At 37.1% G+C, this 23,231-nt stretch overlaps 1 protein-coding gene across 14 annotated transcripts in view; it reads left to right on the plus strand.

The window, feature by feature from the left end:
• The window catches only part of RNF38 (ring finger protein 38), a 108,655-nt gene extending 86,706 nt beyond the window's left edge, over window positions 1-21,949 (plus strand). For 7 of the 14 annotated variants that reach the window (XM_070742277.1, XM_070742279.1, XM_070742274.1 and 4 more), the window contains 9 exons: window positions 609-819; window positions 3,557-3,724; window positions 5,021-5,191; window positions 8,756-8,920; window positions 10,132-10,238; window positions 13,119-13,203; window positions 13,788-13,909; window positions 16,610-16,709; window positions 18,403-19,403. In XM_070742277.1, the coding sequence (XP_070598378.1) occupies window positions 609-819; window positions 3,557-3,724; window positions 5,021-5,191; window positions 8,756-8,920; window positions 10,132-10,238; window positions 13,119-13,203; window positions 13,788-13,909; window positions 16,610-16,709; window positions 18,403-18,465 (1,192 nt within the window). In that variant the 3' untranslated portion in view covers window positions 18,466-19,403. Of the gene's footprint in view, window positions 1-608; window positions 820-3,556; window positions 3,725-5,020; window positions 5,192-8,755; window positions 8,921-10,131; window positions 10,239-13,118; window positions 13,204-13,787; window positions 13,910-16,609; window positions 16,710-18,402 lie in introns of all 14 variants that reach the window. The other 7 variants (XM_070742276.1, XM_070742281.1, XM_070742287.1 and 4 more) reach the window with 3 other exon arrangements.
• Window positions 21,950-23,231: the final 1,282 nt, after the last annotated feature.

Below are 23,231 nucleotides of genomic sequence, written 5' to 3' on the forward strand. Positions count from 1 at the left end.
CATTCTTAACTTCTTGCCTCCATCATATCTGCTTACCTTCAGCTTAATCAGTTACCGTATGCTTTTACTAAGGTTTTCTCAGAAATGTTTCCCACAATCTATTTGTTATAGATCTCTAGAGTTGCATAAATTAATTCAGAAGTTTTAAATATTTTTGTATTAGTAATAAGTTTGTATTCCTCTTTCCATATTTCTTCCCTCTTCAATTCAATCATCCTCTAGAAGGCAAAGATTTTGTAAGAACCTCTATAATGTATTTGTACTCTAGAGTGTAGAGAAGATATGCATTGTTCAGTACTCAAATGGCTTGCCAACTGGCAATATTCATCACAGAACCAGTTGTCTGGCCTCTGACCCATCTGCTAAGTTCAGCTTGACCTTGCTACTAAGTTATCTGAGAAGAAAAGGACAATCTGGCAATTTTGATCTGATTATGTTAGGTTGCTTTTTCCCCATAAGAAAATACAAAATCATTCAGATTTTTGTGATGACAGAAAGGTAGGAATACAGGAATAAAAGTATATATCCATAGTATATAGTTAAGTTTAAAAATAGAAATTACCATAGCTGTTCAAAATATAAAACTTGTCCCATTTGATTATTTTTAGCCCTCCTGTTAGACGCCAGAGAGCAAGAAGAGATCGACTGTCTCGACATAATTCCATTAATCAAGATGAAAACTACCATCTTCCTTATGGACAGCAACAAGCAATAGAAGAACCACGAGCCTTTCACCCACCAAATGTGTCTCCCCGTATGTTGCACCCAGCTGCTCATCCGCCACAGCAGAATGCAGTCATGGTTGACATCCACGAACAGGTACGGGCAAAGATAGAAAAATAGTCTCCAGGTTTCTTATGACTAACACTTTTTAAATGGTTAATATTTCCAATTACCTGGGTATACCCTGTCATTCTGTATGAATCATTCTTGTTTGTGTCACTCTCTGTACTGCATGTCTGCATTAATACAACCTGATTTAACAAGGTAGTCACACTTAAGTGAACTCTGATTGGAAGGCCAGAACTTTGCTTTATTTCTCTAGGAATGCAATGGTCTGTTCTTTGATTTCAAATGAATTTTCATAATTTATACTGCAGCACGATACAGTGTAGGAATTACTAGAGGATGCTTTGAAAATACCACATCTTCTAAAAAGGAGTAATTAATCCATTGGGCATATTAAATGTGGTTAAATTATATTTAGACATTTTTTAAACTTACATGATAGAAAAGGCAGTAGAAATTGTTCAGTGTCTGCTTTTGTTACATTGTGGTAGATTAACATATGATTATCATACAATTTGATTGGTTATTATCTGAAAAATGACATACCAGTCGTACTTCTGTAATCATGAAGGTCTTCTCAAAGAAATCCTGCTTACACCTTAGAAGCTGCAGTAGAGTACAGTAAAGAATATTGCAGCTTTCATGGGGATGGAGTAGGCTGCCAGAAGGCATATTGATGTTCACATGCAACAGTAACTATTTTTAGTTTGCATACACAATACAACATGATATTTAGATCTGGACTGAAAGTGCTTTAGATGTGAGTTAACCAGAAGGTTGATTGGAGTCTACTGCTTAATCTTTGATCTGCCATGAATCAGCAAGAATTTCAGTGCCACAATTATAAAAGAAATAATGATAGTTGGCAGAATGTTCCTAATGTTGGGATGTGAATTGTGCACTTCAATTATTTCAAATAATTGAAATAAAGGCAGAATCATGTTTTTCTATTCTTTTCTGTTATTAAATTGTTTCTGTCCTTTTGCATATAGTACAGTAGTCCTTACCTTATGACCATAATAGGGATCAGAATTTACGTTGCTAAGGAAGTTAGCATCTTAAATGAGTCGTATCTGATTTTGCAACTTTTTTTTTGCTATGGTTATTAAATCACTGCAGTTGTTAAGTGAATCATGTGATTATTAAATCAAATTCACCCTCCTCCATTGATTTTTCTTGACATAAATTGGCTGCAAATGACAGTAGGTTTGCCTCATGACCACCACATTCACTTAACAACAACTGCAAAAAAAGATTCTAAAATCAGAGACAGTTACCTAATTACCCACTTAACAACCAGCCTGTCTTACAAACTGTAATTCTGGACTCAATTACAGTTGTAATTAATTCATACATTTAGATTAACCTCATCAGAATCTCTTCCCCTTGTAATGTTTTTGGATCTTAGATGAGAAATATATTATCTGTCAGGTTTTGAAGGCATTTTAGGTTCACTTGATTGATGCGTGTGTGTGTGTGTGTGTGTGTATACATTTAATTGAACTTTGTTTTAGTACTTCCATTACCCTGGTTGAGTCTTAATTTTTGTACACTGCCCAGAATTGTTGAATTGCCGTGATGAACAGCTCTGTTAAACAAACAATATTACAGAGACTGTCTTTCTACAGCAAATTATAGGGGCACTTGTGTTATTGAAACGTATTCCACTAGACAGATTTAATTAATTAATTAATTAATTTTTATGCCGCCCTTCTCCTTAGACTCAGGGCAGCTTGCAACATGTTAGCAATAGCACTTTTTAACAGAGCCGGCATATTGCCCCCACAATCCGGGTCCTCATTTTACCTACCTCAGAAGGATGGAAGGCTGAGTCAACCTTGAGCCGGTGATGAGATTTGAACCGCTGACCTACAGATCTACAGTCAGCTTCAATGGCCTGCGGTACAGCACTCTACCTGCTGCGCCACCCCGGCTCTGGTATAGATACAAGGGTATAGGTTTAATTTAATCTGAATCTGATATTTCTGTTCAAGGTTCAATTCCACATACAATCAGAAGGTTAACCATGCAATTTAAGTAGGAGCAGTATTATAAAAAAAGTTGCAAGTGAGCACACTGGATGTGTGTTCACTATGTCTTAATGCATGTTTGGATGGAGAGTTTTGCAATGCTGGAGAGTTAAAAAAAAATCCATGTTTTAGCTGTGGCCTTGATGCAATTAAAAAGAGATATATTTTGTTCTTTATTATGAAAAGACATTTTCTGAAATATTTGACTAATGCCAAATAGTCTTCCACTTGCAACCATAATTGATCTGAAAATTTATTGCTAAATGAGAAATTTGTTAAGTAAATTTTACAACTTTTCTTGCCACTTTTGTTAATCACCACAGTTGTTAAGTTAATAACATGGTTGTTAAATGAATCTGGCTTCCCCATTCACTTTGCTTGTCAGAAGGTTGTAAAAGATGGTCACATGACCCCTGGACACTGCAGTGGTCATAAATATGACGCAGTTGTCGAAGATCCAAGTGTAAATCACGTGACTACGGGGATGCTGCAACAGTCATAGGTATGAGAAATTGACATAAGTCACTTTTTTCAGTGCCATGATAACTTTGAACATTCACTAAATGAATCAACAATTCATAAGTCAACGATTATCTCTACTAAGTTGATAATAGCTGGCAGGTGACTCTCAAACCTCCTAAAGTGGGTTTTTTTTTGGAAAACCATAATCTTGATGACTTCAGAGTTTCCTGTTATTTTGGTCCTTGTCTATTGATCATGATTCTCCTTGTCCTTAGATTCACCAGGGCACGGTCCCCGTTTCATATACAGTGACCACAGTAGCCCCACATGGGATCCCACTTTGCACAGGCCAGCACATACCAGCTTGCAATACGCAGCAGGTTCCAGGGTGTTCTGTGGTTTTCAGTGGGCAGCACCTTCCTGTCTGCAGTGTGCCTCCTCCAGTAAGTAGTTCTTTAATTTTAATTTTAGAATAGATGTTTGAAATAATTGGAAGAGCAGACAGCTTTAAAGGAATTTATTTATACCTGAGTTGTATGACTATAAATATACAGTAAATGAAATTTAATTTTAGTGATATTTAAGTACATGTTAAAAAGTTACGTTTCTTGTAACAGTGCATCATCATATATTTAAATAACTGTTAACTGTTAGGTTTATTTCACAAACCTAATTATGAGAGTAAAATATTGGCTCTGTTTCCTTTGATATTTTTGAACATTTCTTCCATAAAGTAGTTTCTGTAAAAATTTGCAAACACCTGTTTTATCTCGCTATCAGTAATAATTGTTGTAGTACCTATCCTACCTTTGCTTTTATGTTTACTGTTTATGGCGAACATTCCTATTAATCCTGTCTATTGTTTCCCCTGCAACATGGGTGTCAAACTTGCGGAGTCACATTGCTGTCATGGGCCTTTTTTCCCTTTGTGGAGCTGGGGTAGGAATGGCCTGTGCATGATGCATCTGGCCTATGGGCGGCCAGTTTGATAATCCTGCCCTCAACAATATTTCTGTGACGTGGGTTGGGTGGGGCTGAGAAAAATTGATTAGCCAAAAGTTATCCAGCCAGCTCCCATGTCTAAGGAAGGCTTTCATTACTATTTTTAACAACTTTTGGTTCAGATAATTCTTTCAGAGTTGTTATTTTAAAGTTCAAATAAAATGCCTTTCTTATATTTGACATTCCAAGCAGATTTTTTAAAAATAAATTATCATCCTTTTCTTTGGTGCTACTACTCTGAAATTATCTAGTTACTCTGAATAGTTTAATAACCTAATAGGGAAAAAAATGCATCAGAGCATATATATTGAATTGATTTACTGACATACAGCTCAATGGCAGTGAAAGAACCTACAAGTCTTATGCTAGTATCTACAATTCCTACAGAAAAAACTTAACATTGCTTAAGCTTGATTTAAGATTTCAAATAATAGCATTGTAGTAAATTCTCCATTTGACCTAGATGGTGTTTATATAGTTTGTAATTATGTAATTGTTTGATTTCTAAACTATTGGAATTATATAATTCCTAGAAGATTAATTCTGCCATGCCAATAGGTTATTTCTTCTTGATTTACATAATTAATATTGCTTTCATTTATAAAAGGAAAATAATCTACACCGTTGCAATAGTAATTTGTAAAACAAATACAGCTTTGTTTTATCCTATTCCTTTATAAACATAAGCATCCAAATACTGTATGTTACATAAGGTTCTATATGTTTATCTTCTGCAGATGCTTCAAGCTTGTTCTGTTCAACATTTGCCGGTTCCATATGCAGCTTTCCCACCCCTCATTTCTAGTGATCCATTTCTCTTACATCCTCCACACCTCTCCCCACACCATGCTCCGCATTTGCCACCTCCAGGCCAGTTTGTTCCTTTTCAGACACAGCAATCGCGATCGGTAGGTGTTTCTTTTTTAAAAAAAATAAATCTAGGAATAAATTATGGAATATGGTATTTAAGATAATCATGTTTTGATGACTGGCTGCCAAGGGTTGTTCCACTATTAAATTGAGAAATTCCATTAGTAAATTTTTGCGATATGTAAAACCGGTGATATGCAAAAAGCAATCTAGCTTTAATCATGTTGTCCAAGATTGATAGAGGAACAGAATTAAAAATGGATTTTTAAGTTTGTATTGTGGCATTGGGTTTCCTATCTAAATGTGGAAAGAATAAATCAAAGGTGCTAATGCTGTTTAAATAACCAATGGGGGTTCAGTTTTGAATTTAACTGCAGTTTCAGATTTAAGAATATAGCTCTGCTTCAGTAAAATCTCTTTACATCTTTTGTTATTCACAGATATATATTTTTTTTTAAAAAAACCTTAAATATATTTTTAAAATCTCACTGTAAGAGTGAAATATCACCTGGTGCTTTTCAGAAGTATTCAGACCAAGATTCAAAAGGCTCTTCAGAGGCAGGGATCCAAAATTGAGGTGACAATGGCTAGCAAATGAAGCCCATTGTTACTAAGATGCTAGATTGCCTGTGCCAAGAAAGCTATTAATGTGGCAGTATGATATAAAATCGCCTAGTCATCTTTGCTTTAGTTTTTCATGCTACTGCCCAGAAAAAAAATGAAATTTTCTAACTTAGACTATGGTGGTAGTCATGTAACACAAGGTTTTTCTGAAAAATAATTAGGCAACTTGTGGTTTGCGTATCTCCTTGGTTTCTCATCCTAGAAAATTCTGAGATTAAACTTGGAATTTTGCATTAGTTTAGCTATTTCTTCAGGTGAAAATACTCAGAAAAGAATGGAGCTATGCATACAAGCCAAAGGTACTACTTAATCTTCCACGTCCCACAGAACCTCAAAACTACAAAAATGGGAATTTTATGCCTATCAGCTTAAAGGTTCAACCTGCAAAACATTCCCCTTATTCTTTTCTAAAAACACCTTTTTAAGGTGCTTTGTTTTGTTGAAAGTTTGATGAACCCTCTTGGAGCTATCATGCAAAAGGGTGCAGTCTAGTAAAATCATGACAATCGTGTTGTTTTACTTTGTCCTGTTTCATAAGCTACGCAGCAATTTCTTTTGGCTTCAGCAAGTACAGTGGTACCTCATGATACGAACCCCTCGTCTTACGAACATTTCGTGATACGAACCCGGGGTTCATGATTTGTTTGCCTTGTCTTAAGAACCATTTTCACCTTACGAACCCGAGCCGGGGGCGTGGGCTCTCCTACTGGGCATGCGCTCTACCTTGTGCTCTCTTACTGCAGCAGGGATTTCCCTGCCTTGTGATTGTCATTTCCGGAATTTCCTCCCTGCCTCCCTCCTATTCCTCCTCCTGTATTCCTCCTCCCTCCCAGCCTTCGGGCAGCATTTGCCTTCCTCCACCGCCATCGGCACCCAGCTCCTCCTTGTCTTCTCATTTCTTTACAAGTTGAAAGTCGGGCGGCGGCGCAGAGGCTGGGGGCGGCGAGGGTGTGTGGAAGAGGCACCTAAGGCAGAACTTTCAGCTTCTGGGTGGATGGGAGGAGTTAAGTGGCTGGGCTAGCAAAATCTCCGTGCTGCTTAATTTCTCCCAAAGCTGAAAGAAACGCTGGTAAATAAAAGCAGAACTTTCAGCTTCTGGGTGGATGGGAGGAGCTAAGTGGCTGGGCTGGTAAAATCTCCATGCTGCTTAGTTTCTCCCAAAGCTGAAAGAAACGCTGGTAAATAAAAGGCAGAACTTTCAGCTTCTGGGTGGATGGGAGGAGTTAAGTGGCTGGGCTAGCAAAATCTCCCTGCTGCTTAGTTTCTCCCAAAGCTGAAAGAAACGCTGGTAAATAAAAGGCAGAACTTTCAGCTTCTGGGTGGATGGGAGGAGTTAAGTGGCTGGGCTAGCAAAATCTCCGTGCTGCTTAATTTCTCCCAAAGCTGAAAGAAACGCTGGTAAATAAAAGGCAGAACTTTCAGCTTCTGGGTGGATGGGAGGAGCTAAGTGGCTGGGCTGATAAAATCTCCCTGCTGCTTAGTTTCTCCCAAAGCTGAAAGAAACGCTGGTAAATAAAAGGCAGAACTTTCAGCTTCTGGGTGGATGGGAGGAGTTAAGTGGCTGGGCTAGCAAAATCTCCGTGCTGCTTAATTTCTCCCAAAGCTGAAAGAAACGCTGGTAAATAAAAGGCAGAACTTTCAGCTTCTGGGTGGATGGGAGGAGTTAAGTGGCTGGGCTGGTAAAATCTCCCTGCTGCTTAGTTTCTCCCAAAGCTGAAAGAAACGCTGGTAAATAAGAGCAGAACTTTCAGCTTTTGGGTGGGTGGGAGGAGCTAAGCAGCCGGAGGAATCAATGTAAAACGCCGCTGGGCTGTAGCTCCTCCCATCCACCCAGAAGCCGAAAGTTCTGCCTTTTGTTTACAAGCCTCCACGCGTTTCTTTCGGCTTTGGGCTGCTTGCTCTCCCGGAAAGACCCCAGCCCACACCTTCGGGAGCTTCCCAGCCGGGTCCCTTCCACGGGGCAGTGGCCACGGCTCCCCCCAGTTCTCCCGCTGACCCTTTTCACACACGCACACCATCCCCAGTCTCCGCGCGGCCGGCTGTCATCTTCTAAAGAAGCAAGAAGAGGAGGAGGAGCTGGGCGCTGGTGGTGGCGGAGGAAGGCGCCCAGCTCCTCCTCCTCTTCTTGCTTCTTTAGAAGATGACAGCCGGCCGGCGGCGCGGAGAATGTGGCTCGGAGGCTGGGAGGGAGGCGGAATACAGGAGGAGGAGGAGGAGGGAGGCCAGGAGGGAGAGGGGGAAGGAGGGAGGGAGGAAATCAGAGAAGACGCACGTACAAACCGCCCATGCGTTTCCCTCCCTTCTCTTCCAGTCATTGCAAGCCGGACAGTAACTGTTGACTTTTCCGTTAATCCACCCACGAGGCTCCCTCCGGGCAGCCTGCGCTGTCTCCCCCCATCTCCCCCCCTCCACCCACACCCGAACAAAATCCGAATGCCGGCGGAAATGAGGCAAAAGGGGTGAATTTTGGGCTTGCACGGATTAATCGCTTTTCCATTGATTCCTATGGGAAACTTTGTTTCATGTTACGAACTTTTCACCTTACGAACCTCCTCCTTTCACCAATTAAGTTCGTATCATGAGGTATTACTGTACTGGTGGAGAATGTTTAGAGTTCCACTAGAAAATGTTTAGTTTATCCTTCTCCAGAAGAACTACCAAGCTTATCAATGTTTTGCAACAGTCCTTGCCAAATTTGAGGGAAAAGGTTAAAAGCTTATCAATTATACAATACTAGAAAAAATTGTGTCATAAACACTGTATAATAAGTAGCAACCATGGTAAAACAGACTGCAAATTAATAACATTTGATACTGTTTAGCATCATAATGAATGCTTTCAAATTAGTAAAATTAATTTTAAACAGTACATTCTGTGTCTTCAGTTCTACAGTATAAATGTGGTCCGTTCATTTAATTAGCCAGCTAACCATATGGTTAAAATGTTAAACATGATGTTTCTGTTTTCTTTTTTCTTAGCCTCTCCAAAGGATAGAAAATGAAGTAGAGTTACTTGGAGATCATCTTCCCGTAGGAGGTTTTACCACCTATCCACCTTCAGCCCATCCACCAACATTGCCTCCCTCAGCTTCCCTTCAGTTCCTAGCACATGATCCTTTGCATCAAGAGATGTCATTTGGAGTAGTAAGTGATGTTTTCCAAAATACTATCAAAATTCAACAAAAAGTTTTTTAGCTTTTTAATGCACATGTTGATCATATTTATTCAATTTCTAGTAGCTGCCCATCTAAATCGATGAATGTGCACTCACAGTTTAAAAAAACATAGTATAATTAAAATAATAAAATGTTTTAATACAAAAACTATTTTTAAAAATTCAAAACACATACACAATAGCTAGAATACTTGGCCAATTAAAAATAAAGCCAGGAAGTGGAGTCCTTAGTATATTTTGCACCCCATGCTCGGAAACACAGCTAGGTGTTTAGAGCTTTTTATGAAAGGCTAACAGGGTTTGTAATCTTCAGGGGGAAGATGTTCCACAGAACTCGGACTACTGCAGAACATTAATAGCACTTAGACTGCTCTGAAGATAACCTGGGAACTGAATCACATAGAGTTTTCAAAGTTAAACCAGGCGCTTAGAAAACTCGTTAGTATCTACAATATAGATCAGTGAACCTATGGCACGGGTGCCACAGGTGGCACGCAGAGCCATATCTGCTGGCCCACAAGCAGTTGCCCTAGCTCAGCTCCAACATGCATGTGTGTGTGCCGGCCAGCTGGTTTTTGACTCGCACAGAGGCTCTGGGAGGGAATTTTTGGCTTCTAGAGAGCCTCCAGGGGGATGGGGGAAGGCATTTTTACCTTCCCCCCAGGTCCAGGGAAGCATTTGAAGCCTTGAGGAGAGTGAAATACGAGCCTACTGGGCCCATCAGAAGTTGAGAAACAGGCCATTTCCGGCCTCCAGAGGGCCTCTGGGGGGTGGCAGAAGCTGTTTTTGCTGTACACAGGCATGGAGTTATGGGTGTAGGCACTCGCGCATGCTTGGTAGCATCCACCCACGCTCTTTTGACACCCAAGAAAAAAAAAGGTTCACCATCACTGATATAGATGGTATATAAATATGGATGTTTTTCCCTGAAGACTACTGCATTATGTATCAATTGCAGTTCCGGATACAAAGATCCCATTTAAATACATTGCTGTAGTTTAGTCATGGTGAAAGTGTGAGTTATTTGTGTAAAGTTCTCTAACCAGACCTTTTTACTACAAAAAAAAGAACATTGTGATAAAAAATACTTTGACATGGAAAACCTTTTTTAGTGCATGTATGAATGATTTCAGTTAATAACTCACTATACTTTTAAAACACTTTGCTTTGTTTCTTTTAGCCTTATCCACCCTTTATGCCTCGAAGACTCACAGGGCGCAGCCGATACCGATCTCAGCAACCAATTCCACCTCCCCCTTACCATCCCAGCCTATTGCCATATGTGCTGTAAGTTTGACATCTGGGACTTTTTTTGTTTTTTTGTATGAATTTAAGATGGATGACACCTTTCTGCTAAAAGGTCAGGCACAGTATTTGTTAAGCAACCATTTGAAATTACAAAGGCACCAAATAAACGGTGGTCATGACCTGTCATTCCTGCACCCTGGTGCATGATCTGCACACTTAGCAATCAGCTCATACTTAATACTGGTTGCAACTCCCCACGATCACGTGATTGCCATTTGCAAGTTTCTCTGCTGGCTTCCCCTTAAAATCAGTGAGGAAGTTGATAGAAAAGTCATTGGAGTAACTCTCCCCATACTTACATCTTTTCCAGTCCCTCTGGTCTTGTGCCACATTGGCCATTTGAACACCATTGTGTAACTCTCGTAAGCTTCACTATGTCTTCCTGTGTGCCTTTGCACTTTCTCTGCATTTCGATCTCGTATTTGTTCATGTCTTCCCCCACCTGGCAGCAGTCACCTGCCTGCTGGCCTGCTTAAAAACTACTTGGGATTTGCAGCTTCCTGTCAGCTTTCCCACTGATTTGCTTGGGGGCTGGCAGGAAGTTGTCTTGCTTAATAACCATGGAATTTGGTTAATAACAACAATCCTGACTGCAGGGATTGCCATTGCTAGATGATGCAGTTCTGCTTTATGATTTCAATGCTTAGCGACAGGAATTCTTGTCTCAGTTGCCATCATAAGTCGAGGACTACCTCTGTTTAATTAAACCCCACAAAATACATGATGCTGTTTTAATGCAAACAGCCTACAGAACGCATCATATATTGTCATGGAAGCTATTTTAATATCTGTGTATTATAGCCTTGATATCATGCAAATGGCTGCTAGGCTACATTCTTGTGCTGTTCTCTTTCTTTACATTCAGGTAAATAAGAAAATGTTCTAGATCAGGAATGAATAAATGTTTTCGTTTACATTCTGAATAATGAGCTTATAGGGAATGAAGTATAGGAATTATTTTCCAAATGTATTGAAGGCACAGGGTTCCCCACTCTCAATATACAATATGTCACGACATTGTATATAAAGTTTCTAATTTAGACATAGAATTTTCAGGTTTTTGGAGCATGGTAGCTCTGCAAATATTATACAAAAGATTTTAATAAGGTGAATTTCCGTGAAGTAGAGGAAAGATATTTTTTATGTATTTAACGAGTATTTGGAGTTTTAAAACCCACCCTTTGATTTAAACAGTCATTCTATAATGTTTCTCGGCTGGAACTACATTTGATATCCTACCAGTTTCTTTAATAGAGTACAGTAGTACTGTAGAAGAATTTTATGAATTTTTAATGGATTTAAAATTTTCAATGGATTTAATGGATTTTAGCCCCCTTTGAAAACCCATGAAGTAGCGAATCCGCAAAAGATGAACCATGAAGTAGCGAGGGATTACTGTACATTATATTGGTTTCCTTCTCAGTGTTTTTTTTCCAGATTTCAGCACGGTTTCTAATTTTGCTATTTTAAACCCAGTCTCCAGTATGGTTCTTCCATGGGAGAGATAAATGCTTCCTGTTCTTGTTGAAGGACCAATTCTTAGTTTTTGTTTTTGGAGCCCTATTGAAGCTTGATTTCATACTTTTAAATTTTACCTATAAGCAGGGATGGGCTTTTGGCCGGATGGTGGGAATGCAGTGGGGTAGCAAAAATGGAGCTTCACCCCAGAGCACCCAATTTGCACTGAAAGATGTTGAAAGAAAATGCCATGCCCACAGTGTGATAGTAAAAAATTTGGTAGCCCTTCACTGCCTATAAGACATCATATTACTTGTTTTTAATTGTAGCATTTGTTAGTCGCATCAGATTGTCTTCAAGCTCTCATTCATGTTTTGCCTTAGAGAAAGTAAGAAATAGCAACAATAAATAATAGTTTTATTTCAATCAAAAAAAGAAAAAACACTATTACTTTTCAGAGTACTCTGGGCATGGCAGAGGAAGAGAGGAGATTGGTAAACAGACACACATACACACACACAAAAATGACTGGCAAGTAAACCAAACTAATTAGATATAGGAAGCCTTTATGTGAAGTAGAAAATACAAAGAGTTGTGCTGAATCGGGCCAAAGCCCATCGAGTCCAGCATTCTGTGTCACACAGTGGCCTACCAATTGTACATGGGGATCTTGAGGAGAAAGAGATGGCAAAACCCAAAATCTGCTACTTGATCATGTGGCAATATTACAGGTAGTCCTTGACTTACAACAGTACATGTAGACTGTTCAAAGTTACAGCAGCACTGAGAAAAGTGACTTATGACTGTTTTCTACACTTATAACCATTGGCAGCATCCCCATGGCCATATGATCATAATTCAGATGCTTCACAACTGTGTCATATTTACAACGGTTGCAGAGTTATGTCATCATCTTTTGCGACTTCTGAAAAGCAAAGTCAATGGGGAAGCCAAATTCACTTAACAATCATGTTATTAACTTACCAGCTGAAATTATTAACTTAACAACTATGGCAGGAAAGCTTGTAAAATGGAACAAAATTCAGTTAAAAACTTATTTCATGTAACAACAAAAAGTTTGGGCTCATTTGTGGTAATAAGTTGAGGGTTACCTGTATACGTTTTACAGCAGGATTTGACTTTGAACAATCCTTATATTCCCTAGTTTGTATTAAGTGAGGAAGTAGGAGTTGTCCATGCCCACTATTGTTGAGTGTAGAAATGGTTGTAGTCTGTAAGAAGTTTTCCAGTGGAATAAGCTTTTAATCCTTTACTTTTGTGCATTATGTTTTTTCGTATTTGTTTTACTGTAATTTTACCAAATATTCTAGGAGCAGGTTGAAAAATATAGATTAAAAAGTATTTCATTTTTGGAATAAGAAGTCCATTCCTCTTTCATAGATCAATGCTTCCTGTGCCACCTGCCGTTGGGCCAGCCTTCAGTTTTGAGCTGGATGTAGAAGATGGTGAAGTAGAAAACTATGAGGTTGGTTAGCAATAAATAAACATGTGAAGTATAGTCATGAGGATTTAATTATTTTTTTTTTTTAAAAAAACACATTCTCAAGGTGTTAGATTAGTCGTAATTGGTACTGGATGTTAGTTTACACAATATTAATTTTTACCTGTTATCAGCCACCTCTTCTTAACACTGGGCAGAAGTCAGAATGATTGCACTGAGGAAGACAAAGTGTAAAATTGTGAGGAAGAATCTTTTGTTTGTTTGCTTATTTATTTATGTAAAAATGCAAGTAGTAAAATAGGTACCACCTTTGGTGGGAAGGTGACAGCGTTCCATGTGCTTTTGGTGTTTAGTTATGTCAACCACCTGACCACAGAGACATCTTTCAACAGTGCTGGCTCTTCAGCTTTGTAACGGAGATGAGCCCTGCCCTCTAGAGTTGGGAAAACTAGCACATATATGTGAGGAAAACCTTTACCTTTATAGTATGTCATTCAGATAATTTTTGGTTTTGCGTATCATGGATTGTATCTTCTAGTTCCTTCCTCATTGCAAACTAGTTGTGATATGAAAAGTCAAAATGAACTAAAGCATTATTTATCTCACAGGCACTGCTGAACCTGGCAGAAAGACTGGGTGAGGCCAAACCAAGGGGATTGACAAAAGCAGATATTGAACAACTTCCGTCTTATAGGTTCAACCCAAATAACCATCAGTCAGAACAGACTTTGTAAGTTTTTCATATTTTCATTGAAACTTTAATATGAAGGCATTTATCTTGTTGCTGGAGTCTTGCACAGAAGCACCTGTAGACTTAAAATTACTTCTCAGCTTGTATATAGGCTGATGTTTGGTTTTGAGGCTTTCCCAGTTTTCAGTTAAGATCCTTATTAATCATTGAACTGAAAACTTAATCATAAGGAATTAACATTTTAATTTTGGCTGTCTACTCACAATATTTTAGATTTTGGAAGGGGCACATTTTCTCTTGCTGCCTTCTACCATACTGGAATTGTACTGGAACATCAGAAAATTAGGTGAAGGAAAAGCCATTCCTATAAGATGAGAAGTAGCATTTCTGCATCTTTAGAAATTCAGTCAACCTTCCTTTCCAGTAATAATACATTGGTATCTGCCTTTGAAATATGGAAATTATTAAATCAGTTTAATATGTAGTCTGGAGTATAGATTATCAAATTGAAAATCTATCACATAAAAAGATAACAATAAAATAATCCTTTCTCTTCTTGAATTTTTACCTCTGCTCATTTAAACTTGGCCTTATTTTTTTTTAATCCTTATTTTTGTTCCTCCCAAAAGATAAATAAATCTGCATTTTGGAAAAAATAAACCTATACTCCTTACTGAATTTCTATAATGAGAGTTTGAAGGAGATACATGGGAGAAGATTTAAGAAAAAAACCTCCCCTATCATTCACCATTCATCATTGTCATACAAAAATTCTAAATAAGGAAAGTAGAAACAGTGTTGCTACAAAAGGAATGAAGTTTGAATTGAGAATTCAGCAATTCAATTTTTAGGTCAGGCACTTTTTTCTTTTCCCCCCCAAATAGGTTTTATTTATTTTTGATCTTTCAACATTTCATGTTGTGAGTGTTTGCTTTCTGAGTTTCATACATCCATACAATAGTCATAACAATATTTTTAAAAAATAATTACAATTCATTATCATTTCATTTTTGATACTTCTCTCATTTCTTTTCATCTTAATACCTATCTTTTGGCCTTTTCACCCTCTTATTTTATTTCTATTTTAATCCTCTTTTCCGTACTCTTCTTCTTTTCCAACAATCAAAGATGTGGTCTTTTCACACTTTGTACATTTCTAATATACATTCCTAACTTTTACTTCACTTACCCATTTCATTCTTACTTTTTAATACAAATTAAATTTATTTTTATATATTGCAAACCCAACTATCGTGTACATAGTACTAACACAAGTTAATTTTATCTTCTTGACAAATAATTCTGTCACTTTATCACTTTGAAACTAATTTTTATCTTTTATGTCCCATAGAAAACACATTTCAAAAATTTCAATGATCATATTTTCTAATGTTACTTTATAGATTCATTTTGACATACTAATTCATGCAAGTCATTTTTCCTACATTATAGCTTTATATGAAAAAGTAGCCTTTTGGAAAGCATTACTATGGTGAAATAATTCATTTTAGAATAATGAATATAGTAAGACAAGGTATTCATACTTCAGAACCCTAAAATAATAAATGCAATATAGTATTACCTTGAAATGCAAGAGCAAAATGCATTTTGTAAAGATATAATTAAAAATGTAATTATATGAATAAATAACACTTTTATACAGCACTGCTATTTTTTTAAAAACCCAAGTGATCTTAGATCTAGATGTCGTTAATAAGAATTTAATATGAAGTTAATTAGAATTAATAAATTAATAATACCTATTTTATATCCACCCTAACTCTGAATTTTAAAAAAGTGTTGAATCATACAACTGCTTTTTTTGTCAACAAATTCAAAATGTTAAAGACATATTACTTTCTATGCCGCTCATTTCAAATACTGAAAATCTATATTAGATGGATAGAATCAACCTACTGCTTATTTTCTATTCTATTTTAATCTATTTGGGGATTGCTGAGGTAATGCATGTGAAATGCTTTACAGTCCAAGCAGTATAATAAGTATTAGGAATGTGTAAAACATTCCTTGTACAAGCTGTTCCATGCACAAACTGTTCCGTGTGCAGAACTGCTGGGTTTGGGTGGTTTGTGCCCACATTGCAACATGCTGGTTGTTTTGTTTCAGGCACTTCACACAAAGGGACTGTTTTGATACAGGCACAAATGTTTCACAGAGGAAGGGAGCAGGAAAAATGCCAAGAATATTGTTAGCTAAGGTGGGAAGGAAGGTGCCAAGAAGATTGAGGGCTGGCATATCGGGGATATTGTATGCTGTAATGGAATATCACAAGCGATGGGAGAGAAGGAAGGGAGCTAGGAAAATAAAGGGTAGATGGGCCATTAGGAAGTTGCCGCTTTGGGAGTCGTGATGAAAATGAGAGTTTCTTGTCTGTTTGGATTTTGCTTCATCCAAACCCTGAAACAACAAAAAGATTCCAGGTTCTATGGAATAGAAGTTTATCCCAATTCCAGAATGCAGTGGTTTATTTTAAGTTGAAAACAGAACATTTTTCCCATTTCATGCTGGCCTGCATAAATGACCAATCCTAGTGTAGTGTTATTCTTTGCTCATAATTGAATTGAACTTTTGCAGTTTAAATTTAAAACAAAATCTGAATGAAATGCATGACTTTATTTTTAAGCTGCATAAAAATCAACTTCAACTTTGGAAGAAAAAACTTGATAAATATAATTGTTGCTTTTGTTAAGCAAACTGTCTTGTAATGTTCTTTTTTAGGTGTGTAGTATGCATGTGTGACTTTGAGTCAAGGCAACTGCTTAGAGTTTTACCGTGTAACCATGAGTTCCATGCCAAGTGTGTCGACAAATGGCTTAAGGTAATGTTATTTTTAGGGGGAAAATGTTTTAATCATGCCCATATTGCACGCAGTAACTTTGCAATAGTGTAGAACAGAGGTGTAAATTCTAAAGAATCAGAAAACAAAATGAAAATACTGTATACAAAAAACTAATGTCCTGCATAGACAAAATTATTCAGTTTTAATTTCAGTGGCCTGTAAACAAGGCATGTGTATGAAAAAAAATGGGGGAATTTTTAAATAGAATTAGATGTCACCATTCATCGTATTGAAATTGTGCAAGGGCAGAACTTTACAGTAGTATTTAAACTGGTATTCTCAGTAATATACATGGAAGTTTTTTTTCTTTGTGTGTGTGTGTGTGTGTGTATTTCAACATTTCCATCCTACTTTTTAAAAGAGAAACAGATTCCCTGCAGACTGCTCTACACAGAACTTATTGGTTATTTATATACCATATATTAATTCATTCCACACCCCTCATTTCACTTAAGCAGCTTACAATAAAAAACATAGTATAAAAACATAAATAAGAGCAAAGTTAAAGCAAATTTAAAAGGCAAGATTACAGTATTAAAAGTTAATAAGATGGAGAGAACCCCCTCGCGACAACCATTTCTGGGGTTGCATATCATTCTTTGAACCCAATGCCAATTGGCAGAGGTAAGTCAACCCTGTTTCTGGAGGCTGGAAGAAAAGCGGGAACATCTCACCTCTGGGATAAGGTGTTCCAAAGGGAAGGAACAACAGCAGAGAAGACTTTCTCTCTGGAATCTACCAGTTTAAATTCTTTAACCAATGGGATCCTCATTATGCTCTCCCCCTCCCCTCACCTGACTAGGTGGGACAATACAATACAGTTGTGCTGAGATAATTTAAAGTTCTTGGGTAACTTGACCCAAGGGCTTTAAAAATGATAACCAACATCTTGAATTGGACCTGACAAACTGGCATCCAAGCCTGTATAACAGAGCTGTTATATGTACAACCCTCAGGGTGCCCAAGAGTGCTTGCACTCATCACATTTTGAAGCTTTTTTGTGGCATATTTTATATGATCTGTTTATAAATGTTGAAATATTAGAGAGAATATTATAGAAACATGATCACTAAAGATTTTCATTTGTGGCATACATATTATTCCATTTTTTACCAAGAGTGAATATTTTTTTTGCTTTGTTTTCTGATGCTTTTTGTTTTGTTTTCTGATTTTCGAGAAGCATACCAATAAATTGCACAAGCTCGGGTTTTGGCTCATATAGAAAATAGTATCAGGGTTTCCCTCTTGTGTAGTATCCATATATCTTTTGTGATCTACACGATACATGCAGGTGGTATGACCTTTGAGGTTTAGTATAGTTCTTTCATCTCAAAATTCTGTTAGCATACTGAGCAAAGACAAATAATCAGCCACTGAGTCTTGTTTGCTAAAAAAGATGCTTTCTAATTTTAGGCTAAAATCTTACGTAGTTATTAACATAAGGCATAAAGGGCAAGTAAGAGAGATGAGGAAAAATCAAAGACTGCCATTCCTACCCTCAAAATCTTTTTCTTTCCCCATTAAGTTCATTCTCCAAATGAATTTAATCTGTTGAAGATAATATGTTACTTAATTACAATGAGAAGTCCCCCCCCCAAAAAAAAGGGTGCTTTCTATTTTGTAGTCAGTGTAGTCAGCCTTCCTTCAGTAAAATGTCTTTTTTGTATTTTAGGCAAATCGTACCTGCCCTATCTGCAGAGCTGATGCTTCAGAAGTGCATCGTGATTCAGAATGACCAGTCTAAGAGCACAATTCTACTTTGGGTGTTCCTAGTCACATGTGTGTATATATATATATGAACTCTCCATTGAACTTAACCCGTGTGGCTTCCAGCCTTCCCTTTACACAAAAGGGTCAATGGACCTTTCTTTGCACTGTGTGATTTAATCAACTATAAAGCTTATAATTAGTCTTCACAAATATGGGATTGTTATACTAACTGTGTGATTGGAACTCCAAAGATTTTTTTTTCTTTTAGCTTAATTTCGTGTGTGCACTAACATTCCCTGGTTTTTGTGTGATCATTCCGAGTGTTGCTGCGAGATTACAGTGGAACGTGATCTTCTAGCATGTGCTTTTATATAAAAAGTGGTAGCTCCAAACAATATAGCAATCTACCTTATATAGAGCCTTCAAATACTGTGAGTGAGAATAAATGGTGCGGGTGGGTGCGTTGATCGCAGGATGTCTGTTATGTATGCAGGCGAGCAAGAGTTTGGCGATAGCGTGTGAGAGGACTTATATACCAGCATGTACTGAGGATGTATGTGTGTAGTATAAATTATGCTGCAATGTATAATCTTGTGTGTTATTTAAACAGTACTAGTACTGTACACTGGTTTCTTTCCTTGCGTTTGCAGTTGCACACTGAATGCAAAGGTGCAGCAATTATAGACATTTGATATTTCATCCCCCATGTATTTAATAGTATAAAAGGTCCTTTTTGCTTTTATTCAGATAACTGTTATGCTTCCCATTAATTGGGGGTACTAATCTGTCATTATAAAGCATATTGATTCTCAGTTACAATTAATTAGCCTTAATTTTAGGCTGCTGGAATTTCTACATTTTTTAAAATAAAAAACCCTTGCTGCTCACTACTAACTGTATAAGGTGTTGCAGCATTGCACAGTCAGGTAGCAATATTAAAAATTCTCAACCAATAACAAAAAAGCTGATTGTCCTCTCTTTTTAAATTCTTCCAATCAATTTTGGTTCTTTTGATTGAACTTTGGAATATATTGTTTTTAAATTTCAGAGAGTGAAAATAACTTTGTTTTGAGGGGTTTTTCAATTTTTTGTCTTTAAATACAGAAATGGAGAGGATATTCGAATCTTGTGCAAATGCTTCTTGTATTATTGGCAATATATTTGCTTAAATATACAGATGCACTGGCACTAATTCACATTCCTTGCCATATACAAGCTACCGTATACAATTAAATACCTTTTAAAGAGATTTCTCCCCCCCCTTTTTTTTCAAAGCCTTCAGTTTTGTGAACAAAGTAAACCCTTAGCACTTTCTTAGAGATAGAACATTGTGGTTCTCCATCTTAGCCATGGTACCATGTTCACCTTCTACTGCCTGGCAACTGTCACAAATGCAGTTTCTAGCTTGCTACCCTGGGTAGTGAGTTTTTGTGTGGATGTTAAAGCATCCTCAGTATTGAATGGATAGTATGAAGAATATTCATGGTCAAGAATGGGCGGGTATAAAAAAACCCTAAATACTATGAATTTGGAGTTGACCTCCTTTCAGCTGCCTTTTAAATAATGTAGTGGTAAAATTGGCATCACTTAACATTCTGGACTTGGTGTTTAACTTTTTTTTTACAACCAAGGAAACAGTTGTCTGCCCACGGCTATATGATTCTCCAAGAGAGGAACATTTATTTCTGGATTTCATTTATAAGCACCAAAATCTTTGATTGCAACGGCACAAGCACTGCAGCTATCGCTGCAAGTCAGCTTTCTGGATCTCATGTGTCTTTTCTGATGCTTTATATGCTGCTATATATTGAATCTCTTTATTCCTCCAGAACAGTGTTGGTTGTGAATCATCCTCCTTTCTCAAAGCTCTGATGACTAAATCGCAGTGTGTGGTTCTACAAATTTTTTAAAAAGCACAATTCCCACCAACCTTCCTCGTTTCAGATACTGTTTGCCTCTGTTTAGTAACTTAGACGCCTTAGTCTGTCCATAGTGTCAGGAACTGTAATCTGTGTGACAGATTTTACATGTTACAATTTTTTCTCTTCAATGTGCTCTAAGAAATTGTCTCGGTGTGTTGAAAAGTTTAAATTATTGCACATGGTAAATTTTATTTTTTTAAGCAAACAAAATCATGGGTCGGGAAGTGGGAGGGAAGCCACACACGTTTTACAGAAACTCTGGATCTTTTTTATATTGCTGGATTTTCAGAAAAAGAAAAAGAAAAAAAGAAAAAATTACCACGCAGAATTACCATAATACTACCCTGCTCATTGTCCACTGAGTATCCACTCAGTGTAAACCTTGCTTTGGTAAAAGTAAAAGAAGTTTTCTGGAACACAGTGATGAGGCTCATTAGGATCTTAATTCTGAGAAAGGGCTTTCCAGCCCTGCATCTGTATCCAACATTGCAGTGCAGCATCTGTCCCTCGAATCCCCATTTCGTTTGAAGGACACTGTTAATGGAGGGCTAGGACTGCAGGAGGGGGGGGCTATTCTGGTAGCATACTTAAGTTACTTGTTGCACTCTTGTGGCAGATCTTTTTGAATGACTTGTTTGCTTGGGACTCTTGCAGATGTGTGCAGGTTTGCTTCCTGTGGTTAGGTTTGTGTGAGACACATGTGCATGTGTTTTGAACCAACTCAAAGCTGGCTGCAGTGGAATTCTGAACCCATTGCGGCTGGCAGACGAGAGGGAGAGATCATTCTTCGCAGTAAACTGCCATGCATTATGCACATTGACACATCTTAATTCTACAGCCCTCGATGCCTGACAGCACCTAATTGTCCTATTGGGTAGCCTCTTCCCCCTTATCCCTAATAGAAAGAAAAAGTTGGCTTTATCATGTTGGCACTGCTGGGTTTTTATTTGCATGAATTGTCAACTTAATTTGACCTCCTGGCTTTTAAAAAATAAATGGTATAAAGGTTTTAAGGATACCTCTTTAAGGTCACACCTCTTGGTTTTCTTTTGCAGATTATTTTGTGGAAAGTAATTTCTTTTGTATAAACTTCTTTGTACAGTGTCCAGAATGTGATATTCGTCGCAGCTGTTAACATTTCCACTTCTTGTACTATTTGGGATTTACCAACTCTTTACTTTCCTAAAAACTCAATAAAACTGTTATTTGTAGACATTAGAGAACGGTGGTTCTCTCACCTTTGCTCCCTTTGGTACCTTCAGTTACCTCATTTTGGTATTTTTTTTGTGTTGCAAATTTGCTAATGATTATAAAAGCTTATGGATTTTGTTAGAATTATATTTGTCAAGTGTTTTCTTTAAGATCATACTCCATTGTATCATTTAACATGTAGTTTTAAATGTATTATAAATATCTGTAACCAAATCATTTGAAGGCTTGATAAATTTTTAACAAAATTTGTACATTTTTTATGAGAGTTACTAGTAATGCTTTACTAAGTAGTGCAATGAATTTTTATTTTTAATCCCTGTGCCCAATTTTGGAGTTGAGAGGGTTGTTCAGTAATAAATGTATGATGTACACTTAGACAATTTTGTGTTTTTTCTTCTAAACTAGCTCTTTAAAATCTATTAATTGGTCTGGGAACCTCCCCTTTAATTTAAAAATAGAGATTGAATTATGTTATACATACAGCAAGAAAATTGTTAAAAACTCAAATGACAATTTTATTCTAATTTGCCATTGATACATCATTTAAAATTTCAGCAACTGAACGTTTGGAAACGCCTAGTCTCTTTAAAGATATTGCTTTGAGTATTCATGTGGATTGCTTTGTATTATTTCTTTTGGGTATTTATATTGTTGATGCTTATAATTATGCTTTTTAATGAGTGGGACTCAGTTATGCATTTAAACTATCAGCTTACTAATGGCTTTTTATTACCATCATCTTTAGGGTAAAAAGTAAACAGACAGACGTGGCGCATTCCATTTCCAGCTGATTTATATGCAGTCCAAAAATGCTACTTTTGTTTCCATCTTTAATGTGCCAAAACATCGAAGTATACACTAATCCCTACGCATTTGCATATTCTTATTTAATGGACTTGTAGCTCAGTTTATGAAACTCTTCTAACAGCAAAGTTTGGAGATTTGCATAAACTTTGTTTGGCCTACTCTTCATATTTTGTTATAGATGTATGTAAGTGGAGCTGAATCTAAGGACAGTGGAATATTTATGTTTTTTCTCTCAGCTGGATGAAAGACGGGTTGGATCCCTGCAAAATGGATGGCCCTTGACTAGTGATCCTCCCTTTGTTTACAAAGATGTGTAGGATACTAGCAATTTCATTTTCATTTTATCTTCCTATTTCCTGTTTTTTTCTTTGCCACTCAGGACTCAGATGTTTTCAATAGAGAGGAGGATGGTTCCTGGAAAACTAAATTTACTGCTTAAAGATACTGGTCCTATTTTGTAAGTTGAAATGAAATTTCAAGACCTCAGTTCCCCACGAGAATATTCTAGAAACAGTGGAATTGGGACTAATAATAAATAAAAATAAATAAATTGGGACTAAATCTAATATGGAGGGGAAAGCCAGCAAGAATAAGATTTGAGTACAAAGATAGGCTGAGAGTCACAGAGAAAAATACTCTGAAGAAAAATCCCTAGTCTTCTTTGAAGAAGTTGGGCAGTAACTCCTAATGTTATTGTCTATTCCATTCAAAACTTTCCTCCCCCTTCTTTCTGAGTCATGAAACCCAAGGGAGGTCCTACTCTCTGCATAAATCTGGACTATGTTGTAAGGGAATTGAAAAAAAATATTTCAGTTCTTAACTGATAATTTTTGAGTTTTCCCTCTTAAAA

Source organism: Erythrolamprus reginae, chromosome 2 (assembly GCF_031021105.1).
Source record: "Erythrolamprus reginae isolate rEryReg1 chromosome 2, rEryReg1.hap1, whole genome shotgun sequence".
Lineage (NCBI taxonomy): Eukaryota > Metazoa > Chordata > Lepidosauria > Squamata > Dipsadidae > Erythrolamprus > Erythrolamprus reginae.